The sequence below is a fragment of the Magnolia sinica genome, chromosome 10, assembly GCF_029962835.1.
Source record: "Magnolia sinica isolate HGM2019 chromosome 10, MsV1, whole genome shotgun sequence".
NCBI lineage: Eukaryota > Viridiplantae > Streptophyta > Magnoliopsida > Magnoliales > Magnoliaceae > Magnolia > Magnolia sinica.
In genome coordinates this window covers 81,024,455-81,043,139 of record NC_080582.1, presented here as the reverse complement: position 1 = coordinate 81,043,139, position 18,685 = coordinate 81,024,455, and the positions used below count along the sequence as shown (strand labels likewise).

Below are 18,685 nucleotides of genomic sequence, written 5' to 3'. Positions count from 1 at the left end.
TCACTATCCACTCGGGCTGGTGGTGCGCAACTAATTATTATGTGTACCTTCGCAATGGCTAAGATTTCAGTTAGGGCGCGCGACTAACCCGAGATCAGGAGTCTACCACTTGGGTCTTTCTATCCAAATTTAGGCATGAGATTGGTTTGGATAGAAGTCCCTTGTGATGGATCCCATAGCTTGCGTACTACGTACTATCATCCTGATTTCACACTCCAGCTTGGTCATTTCATTCGCACCGTATATTGCATTACATCCGCGGCATACGACATTTTGGGTTGCTATGTTTCTGCATTTATATGGCCTAGATGATCCTGACGGTATTTGTGGACTCATCAGGTTTTGTATATTGCATTGCATTCTCAATATATGATATTTGGCTTACTATGTTTTTGCATTGCATGGCTGATCTACATTGCTTCCTCAGTATATGATATTGCTTTATTATGTTTTTACATTACATAGCCTGGATAAGGCTGATGGTATTTACGTACTTACCAGCATATTTCCACACTACTCTGATATTGCATACCTGACACTTATCTTGTGCACACACTTGCACCACCCTCTAAGCTTTCTCTAAGCTTATGCATGATAGATACGTGCAGTTGGCGTTAGGTCATAACTGCTTTGAGCTTGGAGTGTGCAGCTATCTTCTGGAGCTTTGATTATTGATATATATATATATATGTATTTCTCTTTCAGCACTGTATTCAAATGTTTATATTAGTGGATATATGATGATGATGTTGCCTTGTGATTTGGGTAAACTTGTGGTTATGTTTATTACGAGTTAAATGTACGTTGAAAAATCCTCCTTGTAGGATCCTAGAATTGAAATCTGGCATATGGATGCTGGGAGCCTAGAATGGGGTACTACGGAGGCTGTCGGCATCGGATTTGGCGATTGAAAATTTTGTGAGCCCGGTTTCAGAGTTTGGGGTGTGGCATGCAATGACCACCAAATCTGATAGAATTAAAGACTTCAGATGGCCTTGGAACTTGATTATACCTGGACCATTAGAACATACTACAAAGCTACCCATATTGGGACCATTTGATGCTCCAACAACTACCAAAATCTGGACCGTCAAATAAACCACAAAAGTGGGCTAGGTTTAGACTATTAAAGTACATACCCATAAAATCTATCCACTTTTGGACTTTCGGATGGCCAATGATTGGGTTAAATTTAGACCGTTAAATTCAACATCAAACTTATTTCTTTTTGGAATATAATTAGGCCCTGTAAGCTGTCTTTTATTGGGACATTTGTTCATCATGGACAACTATCTGATCCTACAAATCTGGACATCAAGTGGAAATTTTTTTAATTTATTATTATTAGTTTGTATCTAATCATTTTTTTTTTACTGTTGTACAATTCACTTTAAGCCAAAGATTTGGCCTTTGAACCACCTTAGAAGCTATTCATTTTTTAAACCTTAATAAAGCATTGCATCTGACTCAAATCTAGACCATTAGATGGTCCGTAATTTAGCCCCAAACTTCGACGTTTAATGGCCCCCAAAATCTTGGTAGATTTGACTCATTAATTAAAGGCTTAAGAAAAATCAGTCTTAAAATTTGACCCTTGAAAACACTCAAATCAGAACCAATTGATAGTTTATAACTTGATCTGAATTTGGACTTGTAGATGATCTATGCAGTGTTCAATCTGGATCTTATAATCTTAGATTTAGATTGTAGAAATTAAATAAGAGATCAAAATGATGATAAGGTTTGTTAAATCAATGATCAAGTCCAAATCAACCGTTGATCAAAGGGTCTAATCACCAAATTAAGGAATGAAACTTAAAAAAATAAGATACACCCAACCTAGATTTAGATTGGATTATCCGATCAAGGATTAATAAAAGTCGTTAGACCAAAATTATGAAATATCAAAAAATTAATGGTCAAAACAGATGGATCTTAACATCCAAATATTTTAAAACATCAATCTTGACCAAAAGATAAATTATACATTTAATGTACGGTTAGGATCATGGAAAAATATAAATATTGATATAAGTGGGCCATCTGCAACTTAAATATAAAGATTAAGGACCAGATTAGCTAATCAATGGATAAATATTAGGCTATTTTATCATTTTGCAAGTGTTCTAAGATAAAATGGATATTAAGGAAGAAATTAAATTGATGTTTGTATTCTAGCTATGACTCGAAAAAGTAAATCTTCTATGGATCATAGACCAGTGCAATCATCAAATCCATAAGGAAATGATCAAAATGTTAAAATGGTCGAATAAGGAATGGACGTTATGGGTAACTAGTTACTATCACAGATGAATTTTTCTGCATGTATTGCATAACATTGTATGTTTACTTTTTCTTAACTTTCATAATATGTTGATATTTGTTTAAGTATGCAACTATCTTGTATTTAATGTGTTATTCTGAGAACACTAGACAACTTGGGGATCGAGTTATCCCTTACACTACCAGAAAAGTGGGCAAAGGGTACGGATAAAAACCGTAGCTAAAGGCCCATGGCTACGGTTAAGGTCCGTAGCACGACTGTAGCCATTGGTGCCGTAGCCATAGGTCTAAAAGCTATGGCTACGGATTCAATCCGTAGCAATATAAACAATGGATACGGATTAAATCCGTAACCGTTGCTTCTGTGGCGTTAAAGTATTTATAGCTACAGATTATATCTGTAGCTAAAAGTTGAGCAAGAACCGTAGCAATAGGCTTAAATTAGCAACAACTACGGTTTCAAATAAACAGCTACGGTTAATAGCTGTAGCTATTGAAACTATAGGTACGGATTAGATCCGTAGCAATATTGTCCGTAGCGTAAAATTATATACAACTACGGATTATATCTGTAGCTAAAAGTAGAATGAGAACCGTAGCAAAAAGCTGAAATTAGTAAGAGCTACGGTTTTCAACAAAGTGCTACTATTAATAGCCGTAGCTAATGCCTATTGTTAATCAAAAATTTAAATAGTAATGACAGCTCTTACCATTGTAGTACACCCTGATAACTCATATAAGCTAATATAGATAAATACTTCATGGCTAAATCATTCATTCATTCAATCAAACATAATCATTCATTTCCATTCACAAAAGTATAATGCCAACATAATAGTTATATGCTTATTTAAAGTTCTCATTAACAGCAAGATCCGATGCCTTCTCGCAGCCAAATAGCTTATCAACAATCGCAAGCGAAAACTCTATGGATGTGCATATACTGGTTATCAATTTTCCATCAACTAACACCCTATTCTCAGCTTCGCTTTGATCCAAAAGCTTACTGCACATGGATGATCATATACCTATTTGATCTAAGGAGAATCAATGTTATACGCTGCTAGTCGTTCTTTCAGCTCGAGCACCTCATCATCTTCCTCTTCACTATCAACGGCAGTCGACATTTTCTGCTGAAAGACCCAAACCAAAAAAGCAATGAGAAGTCCACAAAAATAGGGAGATACTTGGGAAATAAGAAGTTTCAGGATTTGCAAGCACACCTTTCTAGCAGGAGCCTTCTTCGGAGCTCCCCTGCCTTTAGGTTTTACCCCCTCGGAAACATGTCCTATGGAGAGAAAAAGATAACATGCATTGAGATGAATGAAATCTTCAAGATGGGAAAAAATGGTAACTGACAATCCACCCATTTCGGGTTTCAATTTCTGTGCTGCCGATTGGCATGTACATCCAAACACGCCAATCGGGTTTCAATTTTTATGCCGCCGATTGGTATGTATGTCCAAACACTTGCTTACTGGCAAAGATGATTTTTTATTCATCAGAAAAGGATGATGCCTACTAGTTTCAGCTGTAGTACTAACTGATGCTACAGATTCAACAACAGTATCTGCTTCATTGGCTTTCTTGGTGTTGTTCTTTCTTGGGTTCTTTCCAACTTGTCTAGAAGCCTTAGCGAGAGGCTTACCTGCCCTGCCCTCCATCTGTGCTGTCACCTCCTCCACGTGGGCTTCTTCCTTCTCATGCTCCTGCATCGATTGAAAATCAGACAAGAAAGACTAAAAAAAAAGAAAAAAAAAAAGAAAAAAAATGGAAAGTCATGTCCTCGAAATTGGGATGAGACGAGACGCACATCAAGTGCCGGAATGAAAGCATCAAGATCTTTCATCCACAGAGACTTTGGAGTTTCCTTCTACCATTCCTCCACCTCATTTTCTTGCTTTCCCTTTTCAACCAACAACTCTTGAACCTTTTTCATCGTTAAGGTTCCAATTAGCATCGACAATAGATACTCGTAATCACTTGCTCTTGCAACTCTTCCCACCTCTGGTGTCTCTTCAGTTTCTTTTGTTTCCATTGCCTTATTGGTATCAAAGCCTTTGGTTTTAGGGAACGGTGTGAAACCCTTCTACTGCAACTCGAGGACCAGATCTGCGATCTTTTCCTGTTAATCACAATAATCTCTCCTTCTACCACCCCAATGATGAATTTGACTATGTTAGACAATCTCAACAGCTTTATTTCAAGATTATCCAACATTAATTACTTTCTGCATGAAAGTAGCAAGTCAATACTACCATCTTCTCAATTACCAACAAGAAAAAAATGGGGGGCCTAGATCAAAGCTCACCTTTCTCTTTGCATAGAACTCAAGTCTTAAATGAAAGAATTCTTCAAGAACTGCAAGAAAAGAAGGCACGGTGATGAGAAAGCATATATAGATATAAGAAATTCATTGCAAGTACATAGAAAAGCAAACTTACTTTGTTCGGGACTGTCATATTTCTTGATGACACCCCTCGCGTCGAATGAGCATATCAATGATCTTACCGAGACTGAACATGATGAGCATATCAATGATCTTACCAAGACTGAACATGGCCATCCCAAGACCTGCATTTGACAAGATCGTGATAGAATATTCCATGATTTGAGGCTTCTTAACACCCCATCTACAGTAAGAAAGATGTTAGAAGAAAATCAGATTCAAGAAAATCATATTCACATGAAAAGAGCAACACATCTAAAATTCAAATCTCTGTTGGAAAAAAGAAAACTATAATTCCAAATACCCACTTCCAGTTCATGAAGAAAGACTAAAGATCACATTGAAATTAGTATGGTGGTGGTATATGAATCATGAAAACAATGAGACACTGGACCCTCTTAAATTCCCAACTTCAGCTCTGATCTCAACTGAAGGGATCAAATTTTATTTTATTTTTGATCATTTTCATAAGCTCCTAAGTCCTGACTTTTAAGTTTTTTAAGCTCCCAATTCCCAACTTTTTAGGTTTTTTAAGCTTCCCCAGTCCACAACTTCAAAAAACAAGTAAATGTTTCACATGTCAAGACTAATCCAAATATATCCATAAAAGCAGCAGGAAATCATTAAGACACAAACAAGAATCTTTCAAGATAGAAACCCAATTTGACTAAAGCTGCTAGCTCTAGGTTCAAACCAGATATTCATGAATGATAGCACAAGAAAACCTACATTGACTTCTAGTCAAGTTTCATAACCATTATTAATAAAAGAGCCTATTCGCAAATAAAGATATCATTACCATAAAAGATCTATTCGAATGATACAAGTACAACAAGATTTTCATGATAGGCATAGAAAAGAAGAAGCTGGAGGAACTCTACTTATTCTTCTCAGAATTTCCCCGGGAGTCTCCTGGAATATGCTATTCTTTCAAATACAAATCTAAAATCCTCCACTTTTTTTTTTCTCTGGAAAAAATAGTTGTAAATTGTCTACTCTAAGCTCAAATACGTTTCTTGTTAATTGTTATGTAGGCCCTATTTGGTAGACGCCTAAAAATTACTTTATTTCTTTTTTTTATTAACGGTGATTATGTATTAGAGATCAGGACATGTAATACATAATTACTATTAACTAAAATGGGATGAACTCATTTTCAGGCCCCTGACGAAAAGGGCCTTAACATTTCCTTCACAAGTCTATGATCTTTTATTTTGTCTATGAAAACCAACGTGTACAAGCTCAGTGGGGCATCAGAGACATGAATGTATCATAACACAGATTGTAGCCCATGGATTATGGTGAATTTCAGTTCTCTTAGTTGTAGTTTTGAGAACTCTCACATCCCATTGTGGAATATCCTCTAAACTCTGTATGCACCTCAGCTTTCTATTGTAAATTGTTTCAAGAAGTACCTATCAGGAAGTAGTCAAAACTTCTTTTGTGTTTTCTTTTTCTCATAGATTGGCACATCCAAACAACTGATATGTTGCTGAGTTGCAGTTGCCGATTTCTTTTGGGTTGCAGGGCTGAGAAAAGTGAGAATAGAGAGGTGGCTGATAACTGAAAGGCATGAGCATGAGAGTAACGATATGAGATTGAGTTGGGTTTTTGCATATTTTCTCATTTGGTTTTCCTCATCTATTTGCTTTCTATCACGCCCCAAACTCAGAAACCGGGATCACAAAATTTTTGATCGCCGAATCTGATGCCGACAGCCTCTGTAGTACCCCATTCTTGGCTCCCAGCGCCTATTCGTCAGGTTCCGATCCTGGGATGTTACGAGGAGAATTTCAATATCAGTTTGATTCGTAATAAGTATAACCAAAGGCATAACCAACAAACAACAACCAAAAATCCCATCACATTTCCACTATGATACAAAATTTATAAGTACAAAGCGCATAAAAGGAAATACAATGATGATGAACAAAAAGCTCCAAGATAATCTACTAAGCGCTCCTGCCTCAGCGCTGCTGCGGTCCAACGTCACCTGCATGCAACAGTCGTGTATAAGCTTATGGAAAGCTTAGAGGTGGTGAAAGTGTGTGTGCAAGGTAGTAATATAATTATACAGTATTAGAGTAATGCAGAATATACTGATGAATCCATGAATATCATTAGCCGTACCAAGGTTATGCGATGCAAGGCATGAATGATGTCGGCCATACCAAGGCCATGCAATGCAAGATGTAACTCAAGAATATGAATCCTCATCTAAGTCCACATATTAATACAGCTCAACTCTGGAGTATCACCGGGGTCTAGTGCACTCCAAACCAGATTGCCGCCCCATTGCGTGCAATAAGGTGAGTGTAAGAGACCTCACTATCTACCTGCCAATATCGGGCTCGGCTCTTCGATAGCGGACCCATTCCTCGAGCTGGTTAAACTCAGCCTAGCTTTGCCCCCTCCTCTCGGGCGGATAAGGTTGCACCCCCTTCCAATTGACCACGACACAGTGAAAAGCGCGACCTTTTGGTAATCGCCACTCGGCGCTTATGCACCCACTCGGTCTAGGCGTTGGAGCAACCTCCTGGTACCATAAGGGTTTAGGAACTTTCACCTAGGGATATCTATAGCACCCCATGTAGAACAAGATTTTCGGTATCCAATCCTGCCAACCATGATACGTCTGTAGTGACTACGACCCTGATGTCACTAGGGCGTACAATAACCATGTCACGCAATCCAATCATACAGCAAACATGTGTGCACTGCGCGCTCGTGCGTGCAACTTCCCTTACCAGGGAGTCCATAACAATCCGCCTAATGACCTGTGTGATGATCAATCACTCATCTCATCAGAAGCATGCAGATGAAGCGTATGAACATGTATCATGATGCTATGTTGTTATATACTCATAATCGAAAACGATAGTCACACACGGTGAATGGGGCCCACTTATTTGGGTTAACCTACATAGAGAATGGGCCTAAAAAGGCCTAAGGGAAGGTTACGATGAGGACATCTAACCATCATTGCCCATTAATGTGGACATCTAACTAACATTGCTCCCAAGGAGTGGCCTACATAAGAAATTCATACACAATGTAACGGCCACACATACATCACATTGGGCCTCGCTCATGGGCCTCATATACATCACATCGGGTCGATTGAGTGGGCCGATTCGAATGGGCCGAGTCAAATGGGCCGAGTCAAATGGGCCGATTCAAGTGGGCCGATCAAATGGGCCGAATCAAATGGGCCAAATCAAATTAGCGAATCGATGGGCCGATTCAAATGGGTTGAATCGATGGGTCGATTCAAATGGCCCTCATGAATATCAAATTATGCCCACCCTCATGTATTTTGAGATTCAATCTATTCATAATTAGCATAGAGATAGATGAAGTGAAAACCAAGTATCAGCTTGGGTGGGAACCACAGTGGCTCCTAAGAAGTTTTAAACGATGAATGTCACTGTACCCCATTATTATTGCAAATGGTGGGGTCCACTTGAACTTTAGATCTCACTCATTTACCCCATGCCATGAAATGAGTTTGCCAAAAAGATGGACGGTTGAGATGGAAAATAGTTGGACGGCATAGAATGAAACTCATTCATCAGGGTGGCGTCCTCATCCAAAACGGACGGACGACATAGATGTGAAAATACAACAGGGTTGGGGTCTAACCACGTGGCCCACCTAAGACAGCTTGCCAGATGAGTGGATGGACGGCGTGGGTAGAACAATACATCAAGGTGGGGCGCATGAGGTATGCAGATGGATGGACGGTTAGATATAACACATACCTGGTGGTCCCCACAAGTTGCAGACGTCAATACATGTAGCTATTGCTGCTATAAAGGAAAGTAGAGGGGGGTCCCACGTAGGGCCCACCCTCCAGTATATATATATATATATATATATAAAAAATATTATATATATATATATATAATATAATATGGATGCTGCAAATGTAGCTTTTCTGCATTTAAAGGGGGTAGAGGTGGGTCCCACGTAGGGCCCACCCTCATGCATATATATATATACACAATATATATAATAATAATATATAATATATAATATAATAATATATATATTATATTATATTAATGCAACGTCCAGGCCCTTAGACGGCCTGGACGGTCACATACATCAAGGAGGGCCCCACATGTGGGGTGGGTCCCACCGTCCAAGGATGGTGGACACCACACACATGATGGTGTGGCCCACCCCAATGGATGGACGGCGTGGATGGTCCCACGTCAGATCACACTTCATTGCTAGCCACTCCCAGTAGTGAATCAATGCCAAGACCCTAGCGTTGAAAAGAGGTATCTTTCACTCAGCCTACCACTGGAGCTATGGATTTGGGTGTGGGTAAATGCATTAAGGAGGACCCCACACGGACGTGGGTCCCACCGTCCAGGGGTAGTGGACGGTTTGGGTAGAACACATACACCATGGTGTGGCCCATCTGGACGGATGGAGGGCATGGATAGGTCCCATGGACCCCACGGTCAGCCCACACTTCACTGTTAGCGACACCTACTGTCAGTCCACACTTCACTGTTAGTGTACCCCATGTCAATCCACACTTCACTTGTCAGTGCACGTCCAGCGTCCCTGGACGCTGGACAGTGTGCATACAACACAAGCATCATGGTGGGTCCCACTTGGACGTGGCCCACCAGATTTGGATCAATATGATATTTATGTTTCTCCTACATCTAGGCCCACCTAAAGATGGTCAACAAGGTGGGCCCTACAGATGGGACGGCGTGGATCATACATCATAGTGGGGTCCACAATACATGAGAGAGAGAGAGAGAGATCGGCGAGGATGGAGGGGGCCCACCACTATGGGCCCCTCTTTGATATAAAGCCTACATCAAGGTGGGTCCCACCATAAGTGGGCCCTTACATCACAAAAGAATAAAGAAATGGAGATCCAAGATCACCCACCATCTCCTTCTTGCTCCTTGGGCTTCTTTTGCTCCATAGCTTCGATTCCAACGGAAGATGATGGAGTTTTGATGGTTGAGATGGGAGATGAGAAGTGGGAAAGTGGGCCACACTTGTTGCTTGGGAGAGCTTGGAGAAGCTTGGATGTGTGGAATTTTTTTGGGTTGCTTGAAAAGTGGTTTGAGAATGAGAGAGAGAGTGTTGTAAAGAGAGAGAGAGAGAGATGTGTAATGGATGTGGTGAGTGATGGGTGTGTAAGAGCCTTTTTTTACTTTAGGGGTAAATGGTATAAGAAAGGTATGAGCTTGTGTAAGAATTTTTGACTTTTGGGGTTGCTTGGGGATGAGTGTGAGGTGATGGTGTACTTGACATGTACTTGACCCTTGATGGGATTGATTGATTGATGGATGTAACATTCGGTAGAGATTCTCTTGGGTTTTGTAACACGTAGTGTTTTTCTCGAACTAAACACGGGCCCACATCTCCTGGCCTGGGTATCGCCTCAGTGTGCGAGACGCGACTTCGAAACCGCGGCGATGACGCGGTCGCTAGAGTACAACTCTCGAGTTGAGTCGACTTGGGTTGACAAGACTCGGCTTAGGATCACGCGCAAACGTCGGATAAAGGTCGAAGATTGCCAAAATTCGACCGAGAAGACCGCAGAAGCTTACAGAATAGTACGGTCTAGGAAATGGGTCTTACACTTTCCCTTTCCAACCTCAGGGTAACTGTGGAAAATCATGACTGAGACAGTTTTGGTAGTTTTGAAGTGCTAACGTGTGCTATTATTACTCCTCTTTTACTGAGAAAATTTCAGATTTCTGTTAAAGGGTGTTGTTTGTCATGTGACAAAATAATCTAAGACGGGTTGTCTAAGTGTCAAGAGAATTTTCTTTATTATTGAAACATTGGTTTGGTTTTGCTTTTTTTTTGGGGGAGGGGAAGGGGGGGGGGAGGACTTCTAGCTGGATGACTGTTTCTTGAATGGTGGATGAACCTACTGGCATGTACCTTAATGGTAAGGTTAATGTGGGCCCCATTTATTTAGCTAGGTGCTTTTTTGTTGCCTGCTGCTCGTGTGGCAGTCACCACTTAAGGTGTGGGATTCTACTGTGGCCCTGCAACTTAGGAAAGTACCTATTCAAGTGTGGATAAGTGGTAGGAACCTTATAATCATGCTACCACCAGAATTAACTTTGGTGCACTACGTCAAGAAGACAACGTCTCCAAGGAGCTATTCAAGAGACTTGCCCATTTTCTGCTCATTTTTCACACTAGAGGCTTGTGCATAGTGTATAGAGTTGTGTGCAGAATTTTAGAAATGCTAAAACTGTGCAGTGTAGAGATCTCTAGAATTTTCATATTTATTAAAAAACCATGTTGAACATTAGATTTCATATTTATTCTATTTACATTTGTTTCGATTACTCAAAACCATTAAAATGACCAAACAGAATTTTCAAAAACAGAGCATTGCTAAGCCCACACGAGTGTGCAATAAAGCTCATATATATGCCACATGTGGCAGCATGGCACAATAGGTCTGAGATCTGATCCATCCATCAGGACTTTAATAGCCTTATAGGGATCACATAGCTAAAAAACAATAGAAGAATCACTCTTCTAAAGCTCAATCACTGAGCTGAAATCTTAAAACTTTTAGTGATCTTAACACATCTCTAAAATGCAGTTACAGTTTAGCAGAGAGATAAATCCTAGACAAAGGGGGAAATTTTACAATCAGCAGATGATGATAATTACAAGGAAATCTTACTGTTATTGTCCTGGTGCAGGTTTTGTCCATTTTTGGGTCCTGTATAAATGTAAGCGTATTGCCTCTTGAGCTCTTTGGAATGCACTCTGTCTCATACCAGTCAATGATTTCAACAACCTGAAAGTGAAAACTACATATTTACAAGTAAGCAAGACATTGACTCATTTACTTTACAGTGGACATGAATAACTTTCAAGCTTGTCATGGATCCCAAAAATATCACCCATTTGCTAGTCCCATTACCATTTAATACCATGTTTGTAGTTCATAGAGTGGATAATAGGTGGTGATCATTGAGGATATCAGATAACTGAACAGTCATCAAGTTTGTTTAACAAAGAGGAGAAAGCATTTGAACATTACATTGCTTACCATCTAAAAGGAGTACTAGCTCCACCCCAGATTGCATTTTTTCATAACATGCATTGTCAGTCATTCTATGACCATCACATATTTCACTTCATTCCACATTTATATTGATAAAAATAGTCAAGGAATTGGTGAAAATGGAAGCAAGAAATATTGTCTACAGAAACTGCTTGCAAAATGCTAGCTCCACACCAGATTGCATTTTTTCATACAATGCATTGTCAGTCATTCTATGACCAAATCCAGCACAAGCTTTGGCTCATCGAACTGCACCCAAGTAGCCCCAGCTACTTTCAAGTCAGCCAAAACCTCTCTGCATTGATCGGTAGAAAACAAGAAAAAGAATCAATTGCCAAAATCTAACAAATTTATTGCCTTTACTCAAAACACCACAGCTAGTTAGAGGCTGTCAATTTGTCACCTCTAGTACATATATAACACCATAACTGCCAAAAAAAAAAAAACTTACAACTCTAATAGGAATTCAAAATCAGAAATCTAAAGATAATGCTAAAAGTAAAAACCAGTGTTGATACAACAACGGTAGCCCAATAACTAGCATTCGTGTGAAGGGGTTAGGTGCGAGTGCGAGGTACTAATGGGAATATAGTTGGCAAGTTACTAGAAAGACATTTTCAAACCGAAGCATGTCCTCCACATCAGATTCCTCAAACCGAAGCAGCCTTTCAATTTGTGGACACATTGTTCCATGAACCAAACTGTCTCAAGCTCTGCATGTGTCTAACAGATCATGTTATGAGACAAAGAACCTTCAGTGAGCTTCAAAAGTTGGACCTCAACCTAGTGTAGTGTACCATCCAGTGATGTGGTAGCTTAACCCAGGCTGGGAGATACTAAACCATAAGCAGATCAGCCCATTGATAACATAAATGGTTTAAAAATTCAAATGCAAAGCAGATCTCACCTTAACAACAGTCTGGTCATATAGAAGTGGCAATAATTCAGGAAGAAGCCCCTTAATAAGGTTTGGCTTATTGTGAGATGTTGTACTCAAAGCTAAGACAGCTGCACGTCTAAAAGATCCACTAATATATCAATATTGCAACAAAAGTAAGAGTTGTTCAAGTGCAATAGAGAGAGAGAGAGAGAGAGAGAGAGAGAGAGAGAGAGAGAGAGTATTTGAAAAGGAAAAATGCTATGTAATTCAATTACATTTGTACAATTTAACTCCGATAATTAATCATCGAAGATTTTCACATCCTCGTGTTATCCATCATCATCTTAGCCTTTCTCCCAGCTTGGTTGGACATTCCTCAGATGGTAATTCCCTTGCAGGGATAACCGGCAACTCACATTTCACAACCCGCAGCAGAAACTATAATTAACAAAGATAAAATTGGAGCAGTTAAAATAATTCTACAGCAAGATTCATGCATTCTTGTTTCTAAATGAGACTCTGTTCCTAGATATCCAACCATCCATTAGTGGTGGATGGGAATCAACAAAGTTTCAACTTGGGTCACATGTACGATAGGTGGCTAGGATGTTCCAAACTAAGAGATTTTCCTATGCCAAACATGCTATAGTTGGTGGTTTTCTATCCATTTTCCTATGCCAAACATGTTATAGTTGGTGGTTTTCAGTCCATTAATTTTCCTATGCCAAACATGCTATAGTTGGTGGTTTTCTGTCCATTTTCCTAGCACAAGCATGGCTCGCTGGATGATTGAGTCGGCTCATGTGGCATGGGTATACACATGCTGTGATTCACATTTTTTTCCTCTCATAAATTGCTTTAGCAATAATATGAAAAGTTCTAAAAAGAGTTGGAAAGGTGTTTAAATGCCAGGGTGCATTTGGAAGCTTTGCTTTTGGAATAGAGAATGGGCAATGGGCAAACCCAATTGCAATTTGGGGCAGCAATAGAGCATAAAAGAAATCTGACTTAACGCAGTTTGCATTGTCCTGTGCCAACCCAATTAATGCAAAGCAGATGGGTTCCGCTCGAGTAGCATGCCAATTCCAACTTGGCAATCCTTCCGAACAGGCCCTCAAAGTACAAATAGAGATTTGAATCCTTATCACCCCAATTTGTACCACACATCAATCTGAATGTTGCCAATGGCGCTAAACAGTCTTGATTGTGCTTCCAAGGGAATGATCCAAGCCCACTTGAAAAATCATTACTTGTTCCCTCAGTATACTAGTAGAACATAATGCAAGAAAAATCTAAAGCAGTAACTCAAGCAAAAACAAGTTAAAAGTAAAAAAAAATAAAAAAATACTCACCATTGGGTCATGAACTGGAGTTGGTTCAGTAATGGTTTGCCCCTTTGACTAATAAAATAAAAGAAGGGGTATTTATAGATGTATCATCTCACAACAATATAGTGTGCCATATCAAAATTTGGGCCAGGCCATTTCAAAACTTGTATGTGTATGGGAACCAGCTGATATGGATCAAATGCAAACATATTGGCCAATCTGATATGAATATTCAAATCCATGAGTAGAACTGAGCTATAGTTTCTAAACCTTAGTGAGATTGCTCATTTTAAACAAAAATCAATCGCTAAATAGGAATGAAATTATGTTGTGCACGAACACAGTCCATAAGATGTAGCAGAATTAGTAATGAAGAATAGAGCCTAGATTTCAAGCACATGTTGAACAAGTGAGTTTGGGCACACACTGGCAGGGCAAATCTACTCAGTCCCATTGGTAAGTCTAGGCAGTTACAACATTGACAACAAGAGTAAAACTCAAGGTCTGCACTAGAGATCATGTAATTCCTCAAAAAACAAATATTACCTGAAAGTTAAACCCACCAGTTATGCCATCAATATTCAATACCTGTAAAGAAATCAACTTTTAGACATCATGAGTGGGCCTTATGGACGGACTTAAAAGCTTTCTAAACTAAAGCAGGACAGAAAATACCACCTCTCCAGCAAAGAAAAGATGAGGGTGTATCCTGCTTTCCATGGTATTGAGTGTAATCTTCACAAAAGGAAAGAGGAATGTAGTTAAATATCTAGCAGCATGATAAACCCAGAAAAAGGGAGCATGGAAGCAGTTTAGAGGCTAGGGAGGCTTTTAATAGTGGATTGACACTGTAGCTATTGGAGTTAGCTGTAGAATTGAGTATTAAATATACCTTGAAAATGAGTTTTGATCTCATTTAAATATAACAAATCTTGTGTTTTGATCTCCAAAACAGGCCTGAATATAGTTGAAAATGAGTTCATGGGCTTCCTATACCTTCAAATGAAGAAAATACCTTGACAAGTACATAAAGAGCTATACAACTATCCAATACAACTTAATTGCACCATTCATGTACTCTATGATCCAAATATCCCTCCAAAATATCTCTGAAACTTTTTTTGCCATGATGAATAACCATAGGTCAACCATGGTCAGCAAAGGTTTGACATGCATTGGCCAGCCCGATCTTCATATGATCCATTGATCACAAAACAAAATTTACCAACATCATTCAATGCATGGTTGCAAAAGTCTATTTCAAAATGTTTCCTAAGAGATGAAGGCATTACACCATCTAATTGGTATTGAAGCACTTGTTCTATTTCAACATCATCCAGAATTAACAAATTCATACCTACTAGAGACTTAACAAATTCATCCTCTAGTTGTCTGAGATGATCTTTAAGCTTTTCAAGTTTTGCTGCAAAGCCCACAACATGAACAGAGGAATTACTAACGTCAAGGGAAAACAATAAAGAAGGGGTTAAGCTCACCTTGAAGCCCTTCTCCCAGAGAGATAAATCCTAGACAAAGGGGGAAATTTTACAATCAGCTGATGATGATAATTACAAGGAAATCTTACTGTTATTGTCCTGGTGCAGGTTTTGTCCATTTTTGGGTCCTGTATAAATGTAAGCTTATTGCCTCTTGAGCTCTTCGGAATGCACTCTGTCTCATACTAGTCAATGATTTCAACAACCTGAAAGTGAAAACTACATATTTACAAGTAAGCAAGACATTGACTCATTTACTTTACACTGGACATGAATAACTTTCAAGCTTGTCATGGATCCCAAAAATATCACCCATTTGCTAGTCCCATTACCATTTAATACCATGTTTGTAGTTCATAGAGTGGATAATAGGTGGTGATCATTGAGGATATCAGATAACTGAACAGTCATCAAGTCTGTTTAACAAAGAGGAGAAAGCATTTGAACATTACATTGCTTACCATCTAAAAGGAGTACTAGCTCCACACCAGATTGCATTTTTTCATAACATGCATTGTCAGTCATTCTATGACCATCACATATTTCACTTCATTCCACATTTATATTGATAAAAATAGTCATGGAATTGGTGAAAATGGAAGCAAGAAATATTGTCTACAGAAACTGCTTGCAAAATGCTAGCTCCACACCAGATTGCATTTTTTCATACAATGCATTGTCAGTCATTCTATGACCAAATCCAGCACAAGCTTTGGCTCATCGAACTGCACCCAAGTAGCCCCAGCTACTTTCAAGTCAGCCAAAACCTCTCTGCATTGATCGGTAGAAAACAAGAAAAAGAATCAATTGCCAAAATCTAACAAATTTATTGCCTTTACTCAAAACACCACAGCTAGTTAGAGGCTGTCAATTTGTCACCTCTAGTACAGATATAACACCATAACTGCCAAAAAAAAAAAAACTTAAAACTCTAATAGGAATTCAAAATCAGAAATCTAAAGATAATGCTAAAAGTAAAAACTAGTATTGATACAACAACGGTAGCCCAATAACTAGCATTCGTGTGAAGGGGTTAGGTGCGAGTGCGAGGTACTAATGGGAATATAGTTGGCAACTTACTAGAAAGACATTTTCAAACCGAAGCATGTCCTCCACATCAGATTCCTCAAACTGAAGCAGCCTTTCAATTTGTGGACACATTGTTCCATGAACCAAACTGTCTCAAGCTCTGCATGTGTCTGACAGATCATGTTATGAGACAAAGAACCTTCAGTGAGCTTCAAAAGTTGGACCTCAACCTAGTGCAGTGTACCATCCAGTGATGTGGTAGCTTAACCCGGGCTGGGAGATACTAAACCATAAGCAGATCAGCCCATTGATAACATAAATGGTTTAAAAATTCAAATGCAAAGCAGATCTCACCTTAACAACAGTCTGGTCATATAGAAGTGGCAATAATTCAGGAAGAAGCCCCTTAATAAGGTTTGGCTTATTGTGAGATGTTGTACTCAAAGCTAAGACAACTGCACGTCTAAAAGATCCACTAATATATCAATATTGCAACAAAAGTAAGAGTTGTTCAAGTGCAATAGAGAGAGAGAGAGAGAGAGAGAGAGAGAGAGAGAGAGAGAGAGAGAGAGAGAGAGAGAGAGAGTATTTTAAAAGGAAAAATGCTATGTAATTCAATTACATTTGTACAATTTAACTCCGATAATTAATCATCGAAGATTTTCACATCCTCGTGTTATCCATCATCATCTTAGCCTTTCTCCCAGCTAGGTTGGACATTCCTCAGATGGTAATTCCCTTGCAGGGATAACCGGCAACTCACATTTCACAACCCGCAGCAGAAACTATAATTAACAAAGATAAAATTGGAGCAGTTAAAATAATTCTACAGTAAGATTCATGCATTCTTGTTTCTAAATGAGACTCTGTTCCTAGATATCCAACCATCCATTAGTGGTGGATGGGAATCAACCAAGTTTCAACTTGGGTCACATGTACGATAGGTGGCTAGGATGTTCCAAACTAAGAGATTTTCCTATGCCAAACATGCTATAGTTGATGGTTTTCTATCCATTTTCCTATGCCAAACATGTTATAGTTGGTGGTTTTCAATCCATTAATTTTCCTATGCCAAACATGCTATAGTTGGTGGTTTTCTGTCCATTTTCCTAGCACAAGCATGGCTCGCTAGATGATTGAGTCGGCTCATGTGGCATGGGTATACACATGCTGTTATTCACATTTTTTTCCTCTCATAAATTGCTTTAGCAATAATATGAAAAGTTCTAAAAAGAGCTGGAAAGGTGTTTAAATGCCAGGGTGCATTTGGAAGCTTTGCTTTTGGAATAGAGAATGGGCAATGGGCAAACCCAATTGCAATTTGGGGCAGCAATAGAGCATAAAAGAAATCTGACTTAACGCAGTTTGCATTGTCCTGTGCCAACCCAATTAATGCAAAGCAGATGGGTTCCGCTCGAGTAGCATGCCAATTCCAACTTGGCAATCCTTCCGAACAGGCCCTCAAAGTACAAATAGAGATTTGAATCCTTATCACCCCAATTTGTACCACACATCAATCTGAATGTTGCCAATGGCGCTAAACAGTCTTGATTGTGCTTCCAAGGGAATGATCCAAGCCCACTTGAAAAATCATTACTTGTTCCCTCAGTATACTAGTAGAACATAATGCAAGAAAAATCTAAAGCAGTAACTCAAGCAAAAACAAGTTAAAAGTAAAAAAAAAAAATACTCACCATTGGGTCATGAACTGGAGTTGGTTCAGTAATGGTTTGCCCCTTTGACTAATAAAATAAAAGAAGGGGTATTTATAGATGTATCATCTCACAACAATATAGTGTGCCATATCAAAATTTGGGCCAGGCCATTTCAAAACTTGTATGTGTATGGGAACCAGCTGATATGGATCAAATGCAAACATATTGGCCAATCTGATACGAATATTCAAATCCATGAGTAGAACTGAGCTATAGTTTCTAAACCTTAGTGAGATTGCTCATTTTAAACAAAAATCAATCGCTAAATAGGAATGAAATTATGTTGTGCACGAACACAATCCATAAGATGTAGCAGAATTAGTAATGAAGAATAGAGCCTAGATTTCAAGCACATGTTGAACAAGTGAGTTTGGGCACACACTGGCAGGGCAAATCTACTCAGTCCCATTGGTAAGTCTAGGCAATT

At 39.1% G+C, this 18,685-nt stretch overlaps 1 protein-coding gene across 2 annotated transcripts; it reads right to left on the bottom strand.

Annotated features, from left to right (window-relative positions):
- Positions 1 to 3,185: 3,185 nt before the first annotated feature.
- LOC131257563 (DNA topoisomerase 2-like) lies at positions 3,186 to 4,067 on the bottom strand. Of its 2 annotated transcripts, none has more exons than XM_058258352.1 (3): positions 3,806 to 4,067; positions 3,507 to 3,571; positions 3,186 to 3,413 (listed from the first exon to the last, which is right to left on the bottom strand). In XM_058258352.1, exons 1-3 carry the CDS (start codon positions 3,996 to 3,998, stop codon positions 3,321 to 3,323), a joined length of 351 nt encoding a protein of 116 aa, XP_058114335.1. In that variant the 5' UTR covers positions 3,999 to 4,067; the 3' UTR covers positions 3,186 to 3,320. The 2 variants fall into 2 exon arrangements, with proteins under 2 accessions (XP_058114335.1, XP_058114334.1); XM_058258351.1 differs by having other exon boundaries at positions 3,227 to 3,416; positions 3,806 to 4,034.
- Positions 4,068 to 18,685: the final 14,618 nt, after the last annotated feature.

Excerpts from the sequence above, each read along its gene's own strand:
- LOC131257563 (XM_058258351.1), bottom strand. The coding sequence starts at position 3,998 with ATGCAGGAGCATGAGAAGGAAGAAGCCCACGTGGAGGAGGTGACAGCA. Across the intron at positions 3,572-3,805 it reads TAGTACTACAGCTGAAACTA|GACATGTTTCCGAGGGGGTA; the intron begins GTAGGCATCATC and ends TTCTCTCCATAG. Across the intron at positions 3,417-3,506 it reads AGAAGGCTCCTGCTAGAAAG|CAGAAAATGTCGACTGCCGT; the intron begins GTGTGCTTGCAA and ends TGGGTCTTTCAG.